A 19,725-nucleotide genomic window follows, 5' to 3' on the forward strand; every position below is an offset into this window, starting at 1 on the left:
CCTGGATTGGGAAGATCCCCTGGAGAAGGGAACGGCTACCCACTCCAGTATTCTGGCCTGGAAAATTCCATGGACTGTATAGTGTATGGGGTCGTAAACAGTCAAGACACAACTGAGCGACTTTCACTTTTGTTCCAAAAAACTATTTTCCCTCCCACCCCCATCCCCTTCCCCTGAATGACAGTGGGGAAGTAAACACAGAATTGCCATTTTGGAATGAAAACGTGATTAGTAAAGACCTTAAGATGTTAGGGGCTGGGAGTTGATTGTGTGGGTATGTGAGCATTGCCACCCAGTAGCTGTCTGACCTTGGCAAGGCCCCCAGCTGCTTCGTGCCTGTTTTTCCAGCTGGAAAATAGAGTTGATAATATGAGCCCTGGGGCCCACCGTGCTTCTGTGGAGGCACAGGAGAGAAACCCCACAGCCGTGCCCTAGATATCCTCACCTGTACCCTGCCCTACTGGTGACACTGGAGAACATCCCCATCCTAGCTCCCCAAGTAGTGATGCAGATCAAAGGCAGCCCCAGGCCAGGCAGGGGGCCCTCAAATGTATCAGGAGAGGGTGTCAGCGCTCCTGTCTTGCACCCAGTTGAATCCTGTGTTGGGGAGCAGTGTGGTAGATGGAGTGACACCCCCACACACACCCTTTAGGAAACATCCGGAGAATCCTCCTCAAAACTCAGAGGCTCCAAAAAAGGGCAGCACCACCTCCCACTGGCCCCTCTGGGATCTGACCCATGCCTCGATCAGGAGGGCCTGTTGCAGGCAGAACCGGCCCTGCCCACCTGGTCGGTCCCCAGTGCATCGGCAGGCCTCTGTGGGTGTCAAGCGTGTGTGCCAGGTTGCGTGGAGCCCTTTGCAGGGATGGGTGGAGCATGGGGTGGGTTGCTGTGTGCTGTGCGGGGATTCCTGCTCCACGGTGCCAGCCTGACCCTCTGCCCCCGACGCCTGGCTGGGAATGGGTTGCCACGCTTTGCCTGGCTGACGTCTGTGGGATCAATCATATGGTCCATCCTGGTGCCCAGATAGCCTCTACCAAATAAGGAGAAGGAGATCTCTGTATGCCACTGCTTTGGGGGCCAGGCTGATAGTAGAGTATAGAGGAGTGGACCACTGGATCTGGGCCTCAGTTCCCTCATGGACCCACCAGGGTGAATGATGTCTGCCTTCCCTGCTTTGTAGGTACATTGCAATGATAAAATGATAGGAGTATTTATGAATGTACTTGCTAAAAAAACCCCAAAGTGTTAGGGAGACACAGCATCATTACTTTAAATGTAGGTTTTCCTTGTAAAAATAAGGGAAATGAACTGTAAGACACTACCATGTCCTTGAGGATGTGAGTTAAGCCTCGTGACACTCAACTTCATGCCATGACCAGGTACTGAAATGGTATTTTGTTAGACTTAGGTACATAGATCCGCCAACCTCCATAAGCTTAGATGTCTATAAATTCCACTTTATGTGAAGTACTCCCCGAGTCAGGTATAAAATTGCCATTCCTCTTGTGTAAATTATGCTTGGTTATAAAATAATCTGATGCTGGGAGAACAGCAGGACCCTCCCTGTGTGGCCCTGGGCTCTCTTCTCAGTTTACGACCAGACATCTGCCTGCCTAATCATCTCACCACATACAGCACTTACAGCCTCCATCAAAGAAAACTTACGTGAACATTCTGGAACCAGACCCTTAAGTCAGAGATAGTCTCTAATGCAAGTGAAAATATAATAAATGATACTTTGAACAGACCTCGTTGGAGCGCTGTCGTGCAGGTGGTGGAGTTCATGCTTTGTTTCTGTGTGCCAGGATGTGGCCAAGGTCTGTGCACCAGGTGGGCAGCCCGACTGCGTAATGCCTGACCCCCGCTCTGGTGCACCCGCAGAAGCACAGCAGCTTCCTGGCTGCCTCACCGCGTGCTGGGGCTGAGCCCACTGCACCTTCCGTCTGGTTCAGCCCTGCTCAGCGGTGTCTCAGACGTGTCCTCCTTCACCTTGCATTGGTCAGGAAAGCCCCAGGTCTATAAAAGCCCACAGACCATTTTGTAGTTAGCCTTTGACTTGGGGGTGTCTGTGCAGTACAGGCTTTCATTGACATTCCATCAGGCTTTCAAAAATCACACCGGTTAACATCCTTGTACTGTTTTTCAGTAACTGTAACCTTTCCCCTAGTCAGATGGAGCCTGAGACCAAACCTCCCTGAGCCGGGAGCAGTGCCAGTTCAACGCCCTGGGCCAGTAGGAGACCTTAGGGGGCCTCAGCATTTCTGTGCTGGGCCTCCGTGTAGAAGGGATGCTCACGGCCACCTTCTCATTTACTCAGTCCTTCATCACATCTTTACTGGGCATCTGTGACCCGCAGGCCACAGCACAGAGACAAGAGAGACTAGGTGTCCTTAACCTCTGGTGACATAACTCTCCCAGTGTAACCGGTGGCTCCTCCACCCTGCCCTCTCCCACACTGATTTCCACAGGGAAGCAGCACACAAGATTTCCCTGGTGGCCTGTCCCTCGCACTCCTGATTCAGCTGAGCGTGAATATTCTTGGTCCATCGTTAGCTGTTTTTAGCTGCCATAAGTCATCATTTTTTGCAATGTTTAATTTGCTGTGCTGTCTCTCCCAACCTCTGTTGATCTTTTCTGTTGCCTAATTGATTTTCATGTTGGTTTTGTTTTTAGAAAATTGTAGCGGCAAGTATATATAAACATATATACGGTGAAGTCGTTAAAGCAAAAGCACTCAAAAGACTGTATTCTTGTCTTTGGCTTCCCCACCTTTGGTTTTCGCTGAATTTCACGGGAGTGCTGTGGGTCGCGGTCATCTAAACTGTTTGCTGTGCCCTATTTCGTGTCTCCAGCCTGGCACCTGAGCTGGGGCCATCTTGGTCAGTCACACTTGGCTCTGTGACAGACCAGCGTAGTCACAGGAATGAGTTGATCTGACCTGGAAATGAGAAATCGAGCCTGCATTTGTGTTCTTTGTGAAAACAGTTTGGATGGCCCTTTCCGTTGTCCTGCTTGCATGCTCACTGAACCCTCCTCATCCTGCTCCCTCCTCCCCAACACCCACCCAGCCACAGTCGTGGTTTGAGAGCTCTCATGGACTTGTCTTCATCACAGTTGGTCATCACATCATCAAGCTGCTAAAATGTCAGATGAGGACTGGAGAGCTCGTTTTTGCTCCTTTTTTGATGCCTCTTTGTTCTTGAGTGGAGAAATGGCCCAGCTTCGTATTCTCCATAACCCAGAGAATGGCTGTTGCTGACATTTAGACTTGGCCTTTATCGTTGCTGCTGGGGAGGCAGCACACGTGTTTAGAAGCCATGTCTGCATTGTTGGTACTCAAGAGCAACAGTAGGGAGCTCGCTCCCAGGCACCTCAGAACTGCCGCTGACTTGTCGTGGACCCAGGGTGGACTAGGTGGCCCGCAGCTATCCTCAGTCTCTTGTTCTGAACCCACAGTCAGGTTGCTCAGCCCTCCATGCTGTTATGCTCGCCCTTTTCCAGGAACCAGGTAGCTGGTTTCGGAGACAGACTTAGCAATCCCCAGTACAGAAGCCTGCCGTGCCAGAGGTGTTACCTGTCAGGTCAGAAGTCAGAGGCTCCCCACAGGAATTCCCCAGGATGCTTCAGGGTAACTGGTTTGCTGGGATGCTGGCTTGCTTCCTATCTGGACTGGGAAACAACATCCTTTCAGCTTTTTTAGGAAAAGATGAGACTTAATGCATAAACGCAGGCTTCCCTAGTGGCTCAGCTGGTGAAGAATCTGCCTGCAATGTTGGAGACCTGGGTTTAATCCCTGGCTTGGGAAGATCCCCCGGAGAGGGGGATGGCTACCCACTCCAGTATGCTGGCCTGGACAGTTCCATGGACTGTATAGTCTTATGGAGTTGCAAAGACTGAGCCACTTTCACTCTCACTTGGTTTGCTTTGTGTCTGGATTGGCATCCTTTCAGTGTTTTTTTTTTTTTTTTTTTTTTCGGGAACAGATGAGACTTAATGCATAAATGCAGACTGCTCCCTGTGTGCTTGGGGAACTCAGGGCTCATTTGACTCCTGTAGCTGCAGAGGGGTTGGCCTGGAGCCTACATCTCAAGAGCCTGCTTAGGAGCCCTGTGGGAAGGGGCCTTCCAAACCCTGGTGTATAGTTTGGCTTCCTAAGGCTGAGGGTCCATCCTCCTGTAGGGTTTCAGAACGAAAACTGGCATCCCAGGAAGGAGCTACCAAGGCCGTCTAGCCCAGGGCCCAGGGTGGCACTGGAAACCCCTCTATTGAAGACTGACCGTTTAGCCCTCAGTGGTGACTGTAGAAGCTTCCTGGGGAGTGAGACCTTCCCTAGTGTCCTGGCCTCTAGGGGTGTCCCGTGGCTGATCCCAGGAGTCTAGCAGAGCGATGTCGTGCTCATGGTCCATTTATACCTGTCACCAGCTCCCTGGGTTTGTGAGCCTCCTCCATCCCTCGAAAGGAAGATGGGGATGGCCCTACTCAGTTTGCATCCATCTGAGTACTGAACCCACATCAACCCCAGAAGAACCCATTGCTTAGCTGTAACAGCCTGTGTGGGCTTTTCTGGTGGCCCCACTCTGTGTGGCTGCTCCAGATCTAAAGGGAATGAGCTGTTGTGAGTGACAGGCTGAGTTGGAACCACCTGGGAGCTTTCAAAAATACCCAAAGCTTGGGCATACTTCAGGTCCTTTAAATAAGCATCTTTGGAGTGGGACCCAGGCATAAGAGTGTTAAAGATCCCCAGAGAGTTCCTATGGGTAGCCCAGGATGAGAGCTGGCCTGCCTTTTTCATCAGGCTGGCATTTGTAGTTTAGGAAAGCCATCCTCAGGGTCCCTCAGTTTGTAAGATATTTTGGCAACTTGCACTTTTCCCTGAGTGCTACTAGTGACGTCCTCCCTGCCCAGCATAGCATGTGGGGGCTTGGGAGTGGTGTCCCAGGCTGCTCTGGGGATGCATGCAACCTGGTGTGCCGTTTGCCCTGTGCTTCCATTCTTGCATGTCATGGTGCCTTGTCCCTCCACAAATGCTATCTCTTCCTCTTCTTTGTTTTTTTTTTTTAACAAGACTACCCATGGTTTCATGTTCGTAGCCCCAGATCTGACATACTTCAGAGACAGCAGTTGAAAAAGAGACGTATGCTTCAAAAATCCGTTTGGCAGCTGACTTTCCCATGTCACCAGCAGGGTGTACAAGCTCTGTCATTCTTGGAGCAGGCTAGGGAGGGGTCAGCCAGGTCCCTCCTGGAAAGGCTTGAGCCAGGTCATGGCCAAAAAGAGTGTGGTCCCCAACCACCAGCCTTTTCTTCTCTTGCAGGTCTAACATGACTTTGCAAAAGTATGCCACAGAGTGTTGTCTTGTGCACACTCTGGTCTCCTTGAGCACACACACACATGCACATACCACCTCACAGGCCAGCTGTGTGGGTGAGACTGGAGCCCACTGCACATACCCTGAGGGAGATGGTGTGGGAAAGCAGGAGAACTTTGGTAAACGAAGTCCTTCATTTGTTAAAGTCATGAGTTAAAAAGCATCATCTGTCCCTTTAAGGAGATACAATCTCTTTTGAGGTGAGATAATAGAAGGAATGTAAAAAGAGCATCCCAGCTGAAGCAGGGACCTCTTCCTAACCCCACCAGAACCTGTTAGTCCTGGCTTCATAATCTCATTGCTGAATTTCAGTTGTAAGGTGTTGTGCCCAAATACCGTATATTTTATGAATTTTACAGAGTTTTAGTTTTGGTCTTCGGAGGCAGCTGTAAACAAGAGTGAGCCTTCAAAATGGAGTTTTTCCTCTCGTGGTATCTCCAGGGAGGAGAACCCAGCTGATTGTTGTGTGCATCCAGGCGTGCACGCACATCCCTCACCTGTACAGACACGCCATGCAGAGAGGCTCCCTAGAGGCCTGGAGAGCGCCCGGCAGTTCATGGCCCCCCAACCAGAAGAGCCCCCTTCCTGTGCTGGCTGCCGGGTAGCCCGGCCGCTTCAGCAGAGGTGACCCCACTGGGGGGAAGGCTGGGACTTCCCAACCCTTGTTCAGCCATCGTTGTTGAATTTGAAGATGTCTCCTGATATTTGTGAGTTAGCTTAGAACCTCTTTGCATTCTCATAATCACTTACTGGACCTCTGATAAGTGCCAGACACTCTGCTGGGCACTGGCTGGAGTGAGGTGAGGCCCCTGCCCCTGGGGGCTCCTGACCTGAGTGGGGAGGCAGGTGAGCACAGGGCAGCAGGGGCTGGGATTCTGCACCCTGGGGACCGGAGCCCACCCAGACCTCAGGTGAGGCAGTGCTGAAGAAGCCCAGGGCACGCTGGTGCTAGGCGGCTTCTTCCCAGGAGTTGTCTAGAGCCGAGCCTTCCAGTGGGGCTGTGACAGCTTCAGGGGGTAACCAGCCCCTCTCCTGTGTGCTCCGACTCAGCCCCGCCCAGTTCTGTGGGCCTAGGAGCAGAGTGGAGTCTGGGAGGTTTGAGGACCACAGGCAGCTTCCACTCAGTTTTCCCTGTTTGGTAGAGTCATCCTGTTCCCCAGGGTTAGGAGTGGCTTCCCTCAGAGCAGTTCGTTCCTCAGACCCACCACCCCGACTAAGAAAATAGAATCCCACCCTGCATTTCTGCGTGTGGGGACCCTGAGGTCTTGCAGCATTATCTTTTTACTGGATTTCTGTCAGCCTTGGAACATCACGTCCTGGGGTGTGGATTGGCAAGGAGTGTGTCCGAGTTTGCGTCAGTGGCTGCCCAGCCTCAAGTCCAGCCCCAGGCAGTGTCATGGCATTTCCTCAGGGAGGGAGCACATGGGTTCTCCTGAGACACAAACTACAGAATGTTTAAAAGTGGGGAGGGGCCGTTCTCCTGAACCCCAGCTTCCTTCCCAGTTCATTAATGCATTTTCAATCTTTGATTTCTTAAAGCCAACTGAAAGTGAAAATGTCCCTGTCCCAACCGCTACACCTGGGGTAAGATCAGTGACCAGTCCCCAGGGGGCTGGGTCTTTCCCTTGAGTTTATTTGGCCATGTTGAGTCCTCCACTAGTTGTTCTGTATTCTCCATGATTGTCCTTCCAGAACAGTGTCTGCAGTGGTTTGCATTCATCATTAGTGTCCAGTACTCTTGACCAGCCCGGCGTCCTCCTCTTAACACTCTAGACCACGTGGACATGCATGTGCTGTGTGGACGCAGTTTTCCAAAGCCCTGTGTTGTTAGCATGTAACTTCTCCCTTCATATCATGCTTTGTAAGGTGCAAAGGCCCTAGAAACACATCTTTAATTCTTACCTCTACCACCTCTGTGTGCATCTGTTGCTGTTTTTCTGAAAGTGTTGCATGTTCTACTTTCCATTGGGTTTGACCTCTCCATGATAACCCTTCAGAACTCTGAAGAGAGCAATAGAATCTCCATCACCTTTTTCCGTCTTTTCCGAGTGATGCGATTGGTGAAGCTTCTCAGCAGGGGGGAAGGCATCCGGACGCTGCTGTGGACTTTTATTAAGTCCTTCCAGGTAAGAGCCATGCCAGGGGCTTCTTTGTCTTTGAAGATCATGTGTAAGTCGGCGGTTGTCCCCTATCGTGGAGGATCCACCCTCCCTTCTGCAGGACCACTGTGACCATCAAGGTCCATGGAGGACATAAAACGCAGAAGAGACCTGCCCAGCGTTGCTTGGGAAAATCACTTAGGATGACTTGCTTAAGGAAGCAGAAGGAAGAGCAGTAAGGACCCACAGCTGAGAGCTCTGCAGCATTTCCAGGACGGACAGAGATACAGGGCTCCACGCCCCGCAGTCCCCCCTAGGACACCCGGGGTGAATGGTGATGTCTGAGAGAGGGAGAGTCCCAGCCGATCCCTGGAAGCATTGTAAGGCTGCCACAGTCCAGTCCGGTGGCCGATCTGTTGATAGATACAAAGTCAGAGACCAGCTGGCCTGGGCCAGCACACCATCCCTCATTCTGGGTTATCCTGTGCCTGGCAGGATTGCATAGTGGAGGGCATCTAGGTATAATCCAGGTCCCCTTCGTCAGCTGTACTCTCCAGGCTGTTCCAAACAGACCCCAGCTTCTCCTGTACCTTCCAGCACCCCACACCAGATACTCCAGTCTTTGGGACTTACTCCACTGGGAGGGCCCAGATTCTTATCCAGAGGTACGCCACTTGGGGAGCTTGTAGATGCACACAAACATTAGAAAATAAGTCATGGATCTTCATTTCTTTATCTTTTGACAGTTTTTAATTCAAAAGCTATAAATGCTCACATTAACAAATGAAGTTATCCAAAGATACAGAGAACAACCCACCCCCACGTCTCAAGTAACTGTTGTTAATATCCGAGGAGACATTTTTCCACAGTGGGCAGATTTTGAACAGGTAAAGAGGAGAAGGTGTGCATCTGGGGAAGGAGGTCAGTCCAGAGATTTGAAGGAAATTCACGAGTCCTGTTGGGGAAATTGAGGTTGTGGATGGAGCCAGGCTGTGGCTCTGAGAGAGGCAGGGACATTGGGGGTTCCAGGCAGGTGAGCTTAGGTCCTGGAAAGGGATTAAAGCCTAGGCTGTTGTTATTAATGCAGAGCACCAATGTTTGTGACTGAGCTGCTATAAAGATAGAATGATCCATGCAATAATGTCATTCGTCCTTTTTAAAAAGGTTTTGGTCACTATAGATAAATTCATGTCACCAAGTAGCGGACCATAAAAATTGAGAAGCTGTGCCAACAAAATTCTTCAACACTTATCTAGGGAGAAAATGCATGTTGGTATGGCAAGGACAGCCTGAAACTAACCCTGTGGGGCTGTTAACCAGCCCAGCTGTCATGATGGTGCAGCTGCTCTGGGCCAAGCTGGCAGTCACAGACCCAGACCTGGCACAAGTCGGGAGGTTTTTAGCCAGTGGCTTTCTGATGACCTTTCTCAGATAGGAGGACAAGTGGAGGCTTTATGCATGTGAGCTTGGCCTTAACAATCTGGGCACCCCCTGGAGGCATGCTGAGCACATGGACATATTCTGTCACCTGAGATGAGGGAGAAAAGCATTTGAGGATCCTTGGCTTAAAAGACCAGGGGTCTGTCTGACCTCACACCCATGCTTTTATTTGACATTCCTAAGGAGAGGAACAGGCTTAGCCACCACAGGGCTAGCTCCTTTTCTTCCCTGTCCCAGCCCCCAGCTCTGCATTTCTTTCAAAGAGGGTGCATTTTAGGAAAAGTGCCTTGCTTTCTACAGCCACAGCCAAAGAGTAATTCTTCCCCTCTGACCTAGTAATTCCACTCCTAACACTTCACTCTAAGGAAGTACTTCAGCAGACCCAAGGTGATTTTGCATAAAAATGTTCCTTTGCAAAATAGCTGCTTGCTCCTGCTGCAAACACACCCACAAAAGAAGGAAGCAAGCAGTTTGGAAGCATTTTATCAGCTATAGTAGTTTCACAAAGGAATCCAACAGTAAATTCAAGCATTATTGTGAGAGGTAACACTATTTAAGGGTAGGACACACTGCTGATGACCATGGCCAGCACATTATGCCTGCAGCTTTGTAACCCGAGGTGTATGGGCTGCTGTCCTCAGGGCTGATGCTGTGCTGCTGCGCTGGGGTTTATTTACAAAGCTCTTCCTCACTACTGATGTCCTTTCAGTATAGCATGGAAAAGAAGAGAGGGTGTTCCCTACGTGGGCCTTCAATTTCTCCCCTCCCCGCCCCCGAGCCATCGGTGCCGCAGGGACAGGAGGCTCACACTGACCCAAGTGCCTCCTGTCTTCCAGGCGCTCCCGTATGTCGCCCTTCTCATCGCCATGCTGTTCTTCATCTACGCGGTCATCGGCATGCAGGTACGCTCCCGCCCCTCTCCCCTGGATCCCTTTGCTGCATTGCCCCAGCATGCTGCACTTGGGACAGGTGGACTGGAAAGGCAGGTCATGGTTTTTTAGCCAGGCTTGGCTGCTAAAGAGCAATAAAGTTGAGAAAGACCTGGCCCTGCAGGAGAGGGCTTGTACCAGCAAGAGCCCCAGGCTTAGAAGGGTGTGAGGAGGTTAGAACATGTCAGGGGAAGCTGGATTTAGGGCTCTCCCCACCCCCGATCTGCGTCTGAGGAGAGCCGACTGCTGGAGAAAACCCACAGTTGAGTGTAGCCACGGCAAGTGCAGCACTGAAAGAAGCCGTAATTGTCCTGTTCTCTGTACCACCATTGCCAAGAGGGTACTGAGTGATACCAAGGTCTGTTTATCATCTGAAAGCATTTCAGATGCTGGGGCTGAAGTGAACCATTCTCTTGCCTCAGAAGCGCCCCTCTAAAAAGAAGCATGCAAGCAAGCCCTTCTGTGACCTGGGGGCTGCTCTCCAGCCCCTCGTGAGGTGTGAAGAGGGGCCAGGAGCTCACTAACAACTGAGCCCTCACATGAAGTGGCTGGGTTGGGGGCAGAGCCTCTGTGGGGAGAGGGAGATGGAGGAGTCTGTGGTCCTGGACACCCCCCACCCCAGGGTCTCTCTGCCCTGCTCTCCACTGGTTCAGGTGAGGGAGTGCTGTGATGAGGAGGAGAAGAGGTGTTCCAGTGGCAGAGACGTGGTGGTCCCTACTTTTGTATTCTTAAAGCAGAGAAGTGTGTGCAAGTCACCAGGACTCACCAGGGTTTTTATTTGTTTATTTTTAATTGAGGGATAATTACTTTACAATCTTGGTTTGATTTCTGCCATACATCAACATGAATTAGTCATAGCTGTACACATGTCCCCTCCCTCTTGAACCTTCCTCCCACATCCCACACTTTCCCACTGCTCTAGGTTGTTACAGAGCCCCGGTTTGAGTTCCCTGAGTCATACAGCAAATTCCTGTTGGCTGTCTATTTTACATATGGTAGCATACATGTTTCCACGCTACTCTCTGCCTTCATCTCACCCTCTCCTTCCTCCACCACCACCCTGCCCCCTGCCCTTGTCCGTAAGTCTCTTCTCTGGGTCTGCGTCTTCATTGTTGCCCTGCAAATAGGTTCATCAGTACCATCTTTCTAGATTCCACATCACCAGGGATTTTGAATGAAGAGTCAGTGTGCTTGAGCCCCTGTATTTCAGCGGCTTTTGGTGCTCTGAGCCCCGAAAGGTCTTTTATGCCATAACGTCCTTGTGTAAAACAAGTGTTACAGAGAACTGCAAACCACATCACACATACCACCCTATGTTCACTGAAGAATCTTTGCTGGGCATCAGGTTCTTCCTAAATGTCAGTCTGCTTCTATAATCTCTGTGAGTGAAGCACTCAGTAACTTCTCCTGGCCCTTACAGCAAAGCCCACCAGCCCCCCATGCTTGTCCACAGCCTGTCTTTGGTCTGTCTGTCACACTCACTCTGGCTTCATTTCCTGGAGTACCCAGGCCATGTCGCTTCTGCTCCTTTGCAGGCCTTGCACCCTCTGCCTGGAGCACCCTTTGCCCTCCTTGTCGCCTGACTGGCTTCTCCTTACCCTTCAGTCCAATCCTTAACCTCACTTCTGAAAGCCTTCCCTGGCACCAGCCCCCAGCCTCAGGGATCCCCCTGAGCCTGTTCTGTGCTTCCCGTGGGGCTGGACCAGCCGAACTCCCATTGGGAGGGCTGCCTGTCTGGTTATTTCTGCAACCCTTCCCCAGGGTAGGAACTTGCTGAGCTGAGGATGTGCCCAGTGGTTAGAACAGAGCCCAGCACATCTCAGTGGGATGAATCAAGTGCCAAGCAGTTTGGGTATTGACTGAACTTGAGTTCTAAATTCACATGTGGAGGGTTTGTTTTTTTTTTTCCTCTCCATATGATAATTTTTTTTCTTTTTCCCCTAACAATTTCTCTCTCTAGATGTTTGGGAAAGTGGCCATGAGAGATAACAACCAGATCAACAGGAACAACAATTTCCAGACCTTTCCCCAGGCAGTGCTGCTACTCTTCAGGTGACAGAGTCCAGTCCCGAGCAGGTGTCTCTGGCTTTGGGCTCCAGAGCAAAAGAGGACCCGGGTTCTTAAAGCAGTTGGGTCCTGGTGGTTTTTTGTATTTGTTTTGTATTCTTACATGGAAATGGTAGCATTTTAGTCACACAGGAATTTTGCTGGCTTTTGGTCATTCACATTGTGATTGGCTTAAGGTTCTCCATCTGGGAGTGAATGAGTAGGTCTGCTGAGCCACTGGGAAGGTATAGAGTATATGCTCACACATGGGCGCATGCACTCAGACAACCAGGAAAATGAAAATTTAGCAGGAACATGGAAGCCTTTTGTGCAGTCAGTGGGGAGCATCATGAGATGCACAATTTCAAGCCATATGGGATTGTTTTTAACTCTTTTTAATAACTTTGTAAACAGAGTGCCTTGAAGTGTGAGAACTTTCTAGAAACCATACAAGTAATTCCTATTGACTTTAGTGACTGGAGAGCAAGTTCTTTGTAAGTTAGTTTCCAGTTCTTTCAACAGAATTGAACGGGGAATCTAATCAAGCTGTCAGATGTTAGGTCACTAAAAATAATAATCATCTAAAAATTATAGTGTAAGTGTTTAAAGGAGAGAAGACAACAAATCAAACATCTCTTTATACGTAAAGAATTGATATGCTTGTATATAGTGGTTGATGCATATCAAAGGGAGTTTCAGCAGGTCCTCCACTTATTAATACAAGTTGCATTTGAAAATAAATAGGAATTTCAGTTTAGGAATTTTGACTAAATCAAGCTGCCTTCCTCCCAAATTACTTAGGTTTTGATCTAATTGAAAAATATTTTTTTCTTAAAATTTCTTGAGGGTCTAAGCCTTATATGCCTTCTTTCTTTCTTTGCTTAATCCAAAAAAGGTGTGCGACAGGGGAAGCCTGGCAGGAAATCATGCTAGCCTGCCTCCCGGGGAAGCAATGCGACCCTGACTCAGATTACAACCCTGGGGAGGAGTACACATGTGGGAGCAACTTCGCCATTGTTTATTTCATCAGTTTTTACATGCTCTGCGCATTTCTGGTAAGTGATCAGAATTGCCTCACACACCCCTGCACTCCTCTCATAGACAGATATACATGTAGCATTTGAGATTCAGACCAATGATATTGCCCCATCAAATAGCTGTGGGGTATCTTATGCTGACAAGCACTCTAGACTCCACTGGGCAGTTGAAGTTTCTGCCAAGTGAGGCCTTTGTTAATATAAGCACCTTTGTTGTAGTAGGGGTTTTGGTGCTCACTAACAGGCTTCACCACTCCGGCTTCTTAGGGCTGCTGGTTCTTTTATAAAAATCTCAAAGCCACTGCACATAGCAGTAACTTAAGACAGTGAGTTATTTGGTGCAAATTATAAAACTCCAGTGTGTTTCAAAAGATCAGACAATACCAACCCCCCCCCCCCCGCCCCCCACCACCCCAGGGACTATACCCAAACCATTTGTGAAACCTGGAAGCCTGCTTTTTCTTAATCATTCTTTAGAATGAAAGTTTTTCAGCCTCTCTGGGAGAAATGGGTCCAAATGTCTTGTGACCCTTACAATCAGGAAGCACTCACTAGGACTGAACCCAGGTAACCTCACTGCACCTGAAACTCCCCTCGATTGGCTTTTACAGATCATCAACCTCTTCGTGGCTGTCATCATGGACAATTTTGATTATCTCACCCGGGACTGGTCCATTCTGGGGCCTCACCATTTAGACGAATTCAAACGGATCTGGTCTGAATATGACCCCGAGGCAAAGTAAGTGGGAAAGAGTTCCGTCTGGCTTGTGTGAGCTGTTTCTGGGTGTTGGCTGCGCTCCCTGGGGAGGGCGGGAGGGCCCACAAGCCAGGATGGGTGTGCTGCGCTGCCCTCACGCTGCACTTCGCCTCCAGGGGAAGGATCAAGCACCTGGACGTGGTCACTCTGCTCCGCCGCATCCAGCCTCCCCTGGGCTTCGGGAAGCTGTGTCCACACCGGGTAGCCTGCAAGGTGAGCGTCTTGCTGGCACGCCTGAGGCCTCTTAGGGGCCTCCCTGCTTCAGTCAGCACTGACTAACTTATGTTCTACGGAGCCTGCCATCAGGAGCTGGGGGGTGCTGGGATGAGTGTTATGTGGTTGCCATCCTTGAGGAGCTCTTGAACGTATAACTCTCAAGTCACCCTTTCAGCCAATGGTAAGGTTAGGAAGGGAACTGTGTAATTTGTCACTGGTTGGGAGAAGGGAATGGTGACACTTGCATCAGGTTTGTCAGAGTGGAAAGAGCATCACAGAAGGGGAGCCTAGAGAGCCTAGACGGGGAGGCAGGGGAACAGGGAGTGGCTGGTGTGGCTGGAACACGAGAGAAGGTGGCAGAGGCCCGAGGCCCCAGCTGAGCGTAGCTGCGCGGAGCCTTCTGTGTCCTGCTGAGTCTCATGGAAGGAGCGTGAGTAGACGTCCATTCTAGAAGGTTGCCTCTAGGCAACAGAAAGGTGAACTGGGGACAGGAGAACGCCTAGGAGAGCTGGTGCATTATCTCGCTGCGACATATGGCAAGAGCCGGAGGGAGGGCAGTGGAGTGGGCGTGGAGAGGAGGCGTTGGCTTGGGGGTCTGCCTGGGGAGTAGGATGGAGAGGACTTGGTGGCCTGAACGTCTCCGAGCTGGTGTGATAGTGCGTGTGGTGACCCTCTGCTACCAGAGCTCCCTTCCCAGTGAGCACGCATCGAGCGGTGGCCTCTCAGAGGTGGATTCCATCCTCCTGCTAAAACCATACTCTGTCAGATGGGACTTGAACCCATCTGCACCCCAGATTGAGACTTGAACCCATACTCCCTGCCTTAGGAGGGGACTCGAACACACTGTCTCTTAGTTTAAACCACTCACCTGGGCTTATTGAAACTCAGGTTTTTTTGTCTCAATGTGGAAAGAATTCAGTATGAGGCAGAGTGGCTGGCAAAGAGTGAGTTTATTAGCATAGGATGCTTGTGAGAGATACAGGGGGGCAGGCAAGGGAGCACAGCCCCGAGAGCAGAGAGGTCTAGGTTTTTATAACCAAAGGAAAAGTAGAGGAGAGAATATTCCCTTCTTCCTCATTTTTAGGAGATACCAAGGCTGATACCCTTAGTTCCTCTTTTAACCTTTTATGGTGTAAGCAGGACCATCATGGTGGTGTTTATAAATCATATGTTTATTAACAAAAGAGTGGTAATATATCCTAAAACAAGGTAATTGATCTCAGGTTTTGGTATAATATCCCCTTCCACCTAGTTCTTTCCCCTTTCACCTATATTCCTGTCCTGGCTACATGCTGATGTGCTACTCTTCAGCTCCCTGCCTTGGTGTAATAAGACTCAGATCCCATATCTACTGTCTGGTACTTTACATGTGTACATTGTTGCTTGGTTACTGGATTCTCTTGTTGAGTGACCAAAGGCTTGCAGCAGTCTCCCGAGCTCGCTTAGAATTCCCTTCTGTCTTCAGTGCCCTAGTGGGACTTTTAAGCTAAGAATTTAATTATCCTGCTCCATCCCCATCACCACCTCACCCCATTCCTGACGTTTTCCCATCAGACCATGCTCATCTCTGTGAGCTCTCCTCAAGATCTGGTTTTTTTCGGTAGAGTTCATGTCAGACCACCTGGAGTCAGCTGTAGAAACAGAAAAGGACCCCCCATGTTTTAGAGGAGAAATGTGGGGGTTTGTCTGTTGAAACTCTGCCATGTAGAAATCCAGCCAGACTGTGCAACACCTGGTCCCGTCTTCCCACAGAGCTGATGGGATTCAGGGTCAGGGGTTCACTTTACCCTCACAGGGGTGCTAGGCTAGTCTAGACAGAACTGCAGTAAAGAGTGGAGTCTACAGTGTATTTCAGGCTTTCAGAGAAATCTGAGCCAAACTCATTGTGCTCTGCCCTGGAAGTCCAGAAAGCTCCATTGGCAAGTCCTTGGGCTCCTCGCCTGAGTCTTTGCTTCTCATCCTGGACTCTGGATGTCGGCACAGAGAATAAGCCATGGATGTTGACTTTTTCCCATAGATTTCACGGTACCAGGCTCTTTTCTGCTTTCTAAGAACAAGATGAGTTCTAGCTCGTGGCTATTGTTTTATGTTTGCGTTTGCAGACCCTTTTATGTAAAGGATCTAAGGAAGGACCCCTGTAAGTAAAAGCGGACTACTTTGTTCTCTAAGGGCAAAGCAGTTTGCTAATTCAGAAATTTACCAGGAGATGCAAGTAAATGTGCAGGCTGTCCAAGTAAATGGATGCGTTGGAGAAGGAAATGGCAACCCACTCCAGTATTCTTGCCTGGAGAATCCCAGGGAGGGAGGAGCCTGGAGGGTTGCCATCTGTGGGGTCGCACAGAGTCGGACACGACTGAGGCGACTTAGCAGCAGCAGCAGTCCAAGTAAATGTGCAGGCTGTACTAGACTAGGAATTCAGGTAGGGTGAATCCTGTGTACACAAGGTTGTAGTCCATTGATACGGAGGAGGAAATTGGGACACCTTGTCAGCCGAAAGTAAGAAATGGGAAACTATTAGTAATTCTAAGTACTACTTTTTTTTAGCACTTACACCTGCCAGGCACCCAGCGGAAGTGTCTATGCCCTTAGTGTCTATGCTATCCTTTAACCCTTGCACAGCACTTGGCTCTGGGCGTGTCATCTGCATCAGCTGGGGCCAGAGAGGGTGTTTTCTCTCATCCTAGTCCTCTCAGACTCTCAGTGCTAGTGTTACCAGGGTGAAGAGAGAGAAGACAGGAGCAGGACGCTGGGGATCCAGCTCTGCAAGGCCAAACCCTCAGGGGAACCACATGGACTTGTACAAAACACTCCACAGTGGTGTCTCCAGGGAAGGGTCCTTGAAGGACTCTCCCCAAGTTAGGAAAAGTAATGGACTTCATTGGTTGAGGACCTTTGTCTCAGACTCTGTGCCTGGCTCATCATACCTGGTATATCGTTTTACCCCTAAACAGCCTTAAAGATGTGCCCAGAATGGAGGCTTGACCCCAAGACACAGGGGAGCCAGCTGATGAGAAGGGGAGAGGAATGCATAAACAGTAGGGGACTAAACAGTTTTAAAAAAACAAAGCGTTATCTTCTGAGTGCCAGCATTTGTGCTTCATCATCTCAGAGCCCCTCAAATGGCAGGTGCCCCTCAATGGCCATTAACTTGAATCAAGGAGCCATTAGAAAGGAGATGGAGAGAATAAACAGAAGATAAATGGAATGGACTGCAGCTGTCATCAGTTGTTTGCATTCTATCAAGGGACTTTTCTTGCTGTTTACAGAGACTAGTTGCTATGAACATGCCACTCAACAGTGATGGGACAGTCATGTTTAATGCAACTCTGTTTGCTCTGGTTCGAACGGCTCTTAAAATCAAGACTGAAGGTGAGCCCTCCCTGGAAGCAAGACAGGTGGGAGGAGAGGATGGGGAGGCCATATCCCACCTTGATTCTCACGTGGACCTTCTCTTGTCAGAAGGCCCCCCCTCAGGGGGGCGGGGTGGTGCATGTAATCAGGATGTCTGTGCTGGGCCCGCTGGCCAGGCCAGCCTCCTCCACCTTTCTCTCCTCCCTTCATGCATCACCTTGTCCCAGAAAGCTGAGAGGTGACTTGCGCCGCTGGCAGCTCTGGTGAGAACAGAGAGGCGTTGCAGGGGAAAAGAAACAAGGCTCATTTGCCTCTCTTGCATTTTGAATCCAGGCAACCTGGAACAAGCTAATGAAGAACTCCGAGCTGTGATCAAGAAAATTTGGAAGAAAACCAGCATGAAACTACTTGACCAAGTTGTCCCTCCAGCTGGTGGTCAGTGCAGTTTATTTCCTAAGTAGCTCTTGGCCAACATGTTGGTTTCAGTGCTAGTCTCCAGGAATCCCAACGTGTTTGCAGAAGGCTTGAGGTACCAGCCAGAACATTGAGGCCAGCAACTAAAGCAGGCCCTTATGGCCATCAGTGTAATGATTTGGGGTAACGTGAAGACCATTCCAGACAAAGGAGAGGCTTCAGTGAGAAGGAAACTGAGACCCAGATGGCTGAAGCAGGGGTTCTCTTGTGGGTGGAGGAAGTCATGTAAGGAGAACAAGCTTGCGGCCTCAAAACCAAAAGCCTGTGTTTTTTTGTGGGGAGGGGGTTGCCCAAAATGAAGTACTTAAAACCAGTTTCCATATATCCTTCAACATATTGTTGAAAACTTCTCTCAAAAAAAAAAAGCTTTTGAAAAATGGTATTTTTGAAATGTTCTTACTAAGACTAGATCTATTACCCAAATGTCCCTTTAATTAGAATTTAGAGTAGAGATGGAACTAAGAGGCATGCTTATTTCTTTTTGTTGTTTATCATAAAATAACTGACTAAACTTTTCTCAGACTTATATATATATAACACACACATATATATATATAATCCAGATACTGTCTTTCCATTTTTGTTTAAGTACACATTGACTTAAAAGAGGAGGTGGTTGTGTTTTGACTTTCATTTTCGAGTTTTAAAGGTGCAGGATCCGTCTGCTCAGTGCCAACACACCCGGCCTCTACCCCCCTCAGCCCCGGGAGTGTTAGAAATGTTTGGCGTGTTTTGTAACAAACTGGATTGCGTCACTCCCAATGGGGCTGGCTCAGGTCTGGAAGCTGAGTCTGGAACCCCGGGCCAGGACAGTGGCCTCTCCTTTTGAGAAAGTGACAACCTCTGGATCCTGGGGGATAGTGCAGCTTGCTGGCCAGCTCTGTTCCCCACGTGAAGCCAGAAGCACTGTGAGCTCTTGTTGCTGGAGGGAGCCACCCAGAGCTGGCAGGGCCAACAGCTCAGAGCTGGGAAAGAGGACCCATCAAGAAATGATGAAGGGAAAGCATGCAAAACAAAGCACCAGAACCAAACGAAAACTCCCACCCGGAGAGAGGTGCCTGGCTCCCCACAGGAGAACTGATCCTGCACGTTTAAAACAGCTCTTTGGTTTCCGCTCTTTTCTTTTTAGCTGCACACCCAGGTGTTCGCATGGCTGAGACAAATTGCTTTTCTTAAATCGTTGTAACAATGTGCTTGAGCTTTTTCTGCAGCCTCCATTCCTTTCAAGTCTCAGTCTTTCAGAATATTCTGAAGCAATTCTGTTTTAGGGTGGTGGCATGGAATCGGAGTTATCTCTTGCCAACTGTATTCCCCTACATATTTCTCACAATACAGATGCATGCTTCAGAATAGTGGGCCGTACCTGTCTCGGGGGAGCCTTCCTCGCACGCCGCCCCTCCTCTCGCCGCCCTCCCTACAGCCCAGTCTGTCACATCAGTGCCATCCTGGCAAGGTTCACCTGGGGAGAGTCATTCACATTTCTATGAAACCTCATTTGTTTCTATTTCACCAAGGAAAAAAAGGGGTCTGGAATTTGCCTCCCTTCCTTTGATCAGCTTGTAGCCCTACTAGGCTTTTCATGAAGGCTACATAGTCTTCCTCTTTCCTGGCCCAATAGTGGGCCCTGCTTTTCTCTCTGCATTTCTTAACGTGGATTGGGGGTTAGGGTGACAAGGTTAATCTCACCCAAAATGGCAGTCAGAGCCCTGGAAAACCTGGGAAGGAAACAGCACCTTAGTAGGGATGGGATGCTCAAGAGGTTCTATGGCCCAGGTGGTGCATGTGCTGAGCATAGAGCTTATGCAGGCTGATCTCGAATAAGGGCTCTTGTCACTGAATTTCCAAAGGTGGAGACTTCAGGCTTTAGGGCACAGGCTCTGGTTGAGTTGCTGGGCAGGGTTGTAGCATCTGCGTTCACCCTTTGCCTCTTTGTCTTTCCTCTCTTACCTTCCAGCAGATGAGCCTTTCCCACCCCGTGGAGCACTTAGAAAAGGGGGATATATTT

The 19,725-nt window shown here is 49.7% G+C and overlaps 1 protein-coding gene across 1 annotated transcript in view; it reads left to right on the forward strand.

Moving 5' to 3' along the window:
* CACNA1D (calcium voltage-gated channel subunit alpha1 D) overlaps positions 1-19,725 on the forward strand; it is a 352,772-nt gene that overhangs the window by 307,620 nt on the left and 25,427 nt on the right. Inside the window, exons 33-41 of the mRNA XM_052644541.1 lie at positions 6,911-6,955; positions 7,369-7,497; positions 9,747-9,812; positions 11,800-11,891; positions 12,781-12,940; positions 13,534-13,661; positions 13,796-13,892; positions 17,162-17,264; positions 17,580-17,681. Coding sequence (XP_052500501.1) covers positions 6,911-6,955; positions 7,369-7,497; positions 9,747-9,812; positions 11,800-11,891; positions 12,781-12,940; positions 13,534-13,661; positions 13,796-13,892; positions 17,162-17,264; positions 17,580-17,681 — 922 coding nt within the window. The remainder of the gene's footprint in view (positions 1-6,910; positions 6,956-7,368; positions 7,498-9,746; positions 9,813-11,799; positions 11,892-12,780; positions 12,941-13,533; positions 13,662-13,795; positions 13,893-17,161; positions 17,265-17,579; positions 17,682-19,725) is intronic.

The sequence above is a fragment of the Budorcas taxicolor genome, chromosome 1 (assembly GCF_023091745.1).
Source record: "Budorcas taxicolor isolate Tak-1 chromosome 1, Takin1.1, whole genome shotgun sequence".
NCBI lineage: Eukaryota > Metazoa > Chordata > Mammalia > Artiodactyla > Bovidae > Budorcas > Budorcas taxicolor.